General features: G+C 37.9%; 1 protein-coding gene across 3 annotated transcripts in view; it reads left to right on the forward strand.

The window, feature by feature from the left end:
* LOC144977230 (sodium- and chloride-dependent GABA transporter 2-like) overlaps positions 1-3,863 on the forward strand; it is an 87,020-nt gene that overhangs the window by 24,589 nt on the left and 58,568 nt on the right. For all 3 annotated transcript variants that reach the window (XM_078922231.1, XM_078922232.1, XM_078922230.1), the window contains exons 4-5: positions 2,440-2,803; positions 3,205-3,337. In XM_078922231.1, the coding sequence (XP_078778357.1) occupies positions 2,440-2,803; positions 3,205-3,337 (497 nt within the window). The remainder of the gene's footprint in view (positions 1-2,439; positions 2,804-3,204; positions 3,338-3,863) is intronic.

Here is a 3,863-nt window from a genome sequence, read left to right on the forward strand (position 1 = left end):
AATTGCCCTTGCAGAGCATATTGAAGCAAGGTTCAAAACGAAACAGCAAACTGGTGCTGTATTTATAGAACTATCAGCGGCGTACCATGTGGTCTGTCATTAACAGGGTTAATGCTTACACTTGGAAAGATCATAAAAGACCTTGAAATTGTTCTCTTCAATCTCAGGGGAAAGACAACTGGGCTCTCGTTACTCATAGTAAGGCGTGGACCCGTCTCAAGAGCGTACTCAGGAGGTTAACAGACTTAAATCGTAATTTGACAAGTTGTACCCGAAGATGAACACTTCAAAAAACGTGGCCACAGTATACCATCTATGCAGTGGATGGCACACCCGTAAACCGAATTTCCTCGTCGGAGACCACCTTTTTCCATATGAGCCGAATCTGAAATACCTGGGGGGTTGCACTGGACCTCACCTTACCTATCGGGTCCATCTCGAAGGAGTTGCTCGGAAGATAAAGAAACACGTCTTCTGAGAAAGCTGGTGGGAACAACTGGGGTGCTAAACAATCGCTTCTGAGGACGTCCGCCCTGGTGCTATGCTATTCCACCACGGAATATTGCGCTCTAGTGTGGGGTGGAAGCAAGAACGCTGAGAAGGTAGATGCAAAACTTCGCAAGTCCATGCATATGGTGTCGGAAACGCTAGTAACAACGCATAGGGAATGGGGCCCGATGTTCGGCGGGAGACAATTACAAACAACTGACTTTATAAGATAAAAAAGAGAGGGAACAGGGATACCCCTCTAAAGGGCAACATAACCGGTCCCCCTGTTTCGAGCGGAAATTTTTCTCGGCAACCCTTGTACGTAGCTTCCCTGACTTCGGACAGAGCTGCATATAAGAGATAGAAGTCGGTTTGGACGAATTCATTCTCTCGAGTGGGCGGGGACATCGACTCCTCGAAACTGAGGGGAGAAGTGGCCAGGCTTTTCCACCAGCAGGAGGAGACATTGGGTGGCATCGAACCGACTTCGATCGAGAACCTGCCTCACGGCTCACCCTCTTCATTAGTAGGGACTTGACACCTGTCCAACATGTACCCGTTGTGGTCAAGAGCCCGAAACAGCAGAGCGTCTAGTATAACTTTGCGTTGTCCTGGATAGATCATCATAACATGCCATTGTGATGCCATAAGAAGCAGCAGCTGCCATCTCGGTTTGGCATTTGCTAAATATTTCGATAGGCGTAAGTCTATGGTTTTCTCATTAGATGACGCAAATGAGGTATAATCAAATAAATGTAAATAAATGTATAAACATTGTCAACTATATTTGCACAGATCAGTGCGCTTTACAATAAAATGTAAGTCTTTTGGTAACAAAAAGCAATGTTGTGCGTAGTCAGTAACCAGATGTGAAACAACGATCTGGAATAATGGCTTGGGCACGGGTTTTTGACCCCCCCCCCCCAAAAAAAAAAAAAAGAAACACCTAAGAAGTGCCATTTAACAGGCGAAATTGGAACTTGGTCCTCTATGACCTGCTGTCGGAGTAAATCAAGCATTATGAATCGCATTTATTTAACATGACAAATCCATGATTGATACTAATCACACACACAAACACACGCACACACACACACACACACACACATACATATATATATATATATACATATATATATACATATTATAATATATATATATATATATATATATATATATATATATATATATATATATATATATATATATATAAGGATACTCACATTGTATTTTGTCAGGACGATCGTTTCATCACTGTTGTATCTACAAGTACCGACCAACACTCATATTGTATATATATATTATATATGTATATATATATATATATATATATATATATATATATATATATATATATATATATATATATATATATTGAATCGTGTTTGATACAAATATGGTACGAAAAGTGCTCGACATGTAGATGGAGCGAATTATTATTTTTAAAAAATATTTACCACAATGTTTGAGACAGTCTACATTAATGTTTCAGGCTTAATGTGCCATCGTCAGGACTGAGTTGTTTTGTTGACTGTTGTTGTTTCTTGAAGTGGTTCCGGTTTCAAGTTAATTAACAAGAATTTCCGCCGATGTGGACACGTTCCGTACATCTCACTTTTCGTGTTGAGTGTGGCTTCATGAGGGTGTTTGATTATAGTATATTTCTCTTCCAGGCATAAGCTACATTGTTTTGATGTTGGTGTGTATCCTGTTGCTTTAGATAAAATTTTCCATGAAATGTTGTGGTCTAGTTTGTTGTCTTTTAATTTCCAAATATGTTCGCTGAGTTTTGTGGATGTTTTTTTGTTAGTGTTTCTAAATACATATATATTCTAAATATATATATATATATATATATATATATATATATATATATATGTGTGTGTGTGTGTGTGTGTGTGATTCTGTTTATCTGTTTATGTATATCAAATATGTCATTTACTGGTCCAGGTATTGGGATATCCATGAATATGTTGTGTGTCATGCTGACTTGGTATTACTCCACGATACTGGCCTGGTGTCTCATCTACTTATTCAACTCTTTCAAATCGCCACTACCCTGGATGAGATGTGATCGCTCATGGAACAGCCCCAACTGCATCGCCGCTGACAAACAATATTATGGCAAAGATAATGGTCTCACAACCTCTCTGCTTAACGCGTCTCACTCCACTGCTGCAGCGACAGCGAAAGTAAATGCCACGACCTTGTTGCTTGGCAATGAGACAATAACTGATGTCTTCACCATTTTGGCGAGTAGTGGGAATGCGACAGAGGCTGTGGAAAAAGTGTCGTCTACCAAAGAATTTTGGCTGTAAGTAGTCCATACTTTACTGACTTGAACCATTTACTCTTGGGTTTACTTTCGTTGCAGTATATACAATTAAAGTTGTCCCGGAGCAGTCTAAAAAGAGTTTAAATTTACTCCCGATTCTTTTTGAACGGATCTCAGTAATTGCTTGCTGCTCTTGTGACAGGACGCTAATCTATTTATAGCTATAAAAATCAACCATGGTTGTACAATTTGTTTCATATGAAGAAATTTAATTTAGGCTTCAATTTAAGATAAATGGTATGGAAACCCATAATATCCACATTTTTTCTCAATAAAATCGGATTTTAAATTCAATTTATTCCGCGTATGGATAGTGTCTTTGAACTTCAAACAGCAACATCAGCTCATCTATTGTTAACGAAAATCTGTGCCAATTTCAGCCATAGCGTGTTGGAGATTACAGAAGGCTTGCATGATCTTGGTGGCCTCCCTTGGCACACGACCGTGGCTCTAATCGTGGCAAATATCATCGTGTTTTTCGGAATCATCAAGGGCATTCACTCCAGTGGAAAAGTGAGTTTTGATTTCTTATCTATTAAAGGAAAGATTTCTTTTAGTATTTATTAATCGGAAATGGCTTGTTGGTTGTTTTACCGATTTGGCTTGAAAATTACCCCCCCCCCCCCCCAAAAAAAAATAATAATAAAAACCCAAAAAACAAAAAAGCAAAACAAAAACAAACAAAAAAAAAACAAAAAAAAACAAACCAACCCAAAACCCCACAAAAATCAAAACAAAACAAAAACACAATTGATACTATGCACACCTTTCAAGCAAAAAAAATACCAATATAAAATTATCTATAATTAAACAAAATAAAACCAAATAAAACCGAACAATTAAACCGACCCCCCCCCCCACACACAAAAACACATACAAACAATAGAAAAAAGCAAAAACAATAACTGACAAATAAACAAAAAAACAAAAACAAACTCTGAGAAACATGCCCAACAAGACAAGCAGAATACGAAAAGAAAACAAGAAAAACAGAAACTCCTGCCGCGATAATTTAAGATAAAACATAAGAAAACATAAA

Source organism: Berghia stephanieae, chromosome 7, assembly GCF_034508935.2.
Source record: "Berghia stephanieae isolate SIO BIC M18660-M18661 chromosome 7, UCSD_Bste_1.3, whole genome shotgun sequence".
NCBI classification, from domain to species: Eukaryota; Metazoa; Mollusca; class Gastropoda; order Nudibranchia; family Aeolidiidae; genus Berghia; species Berghia stephanieae.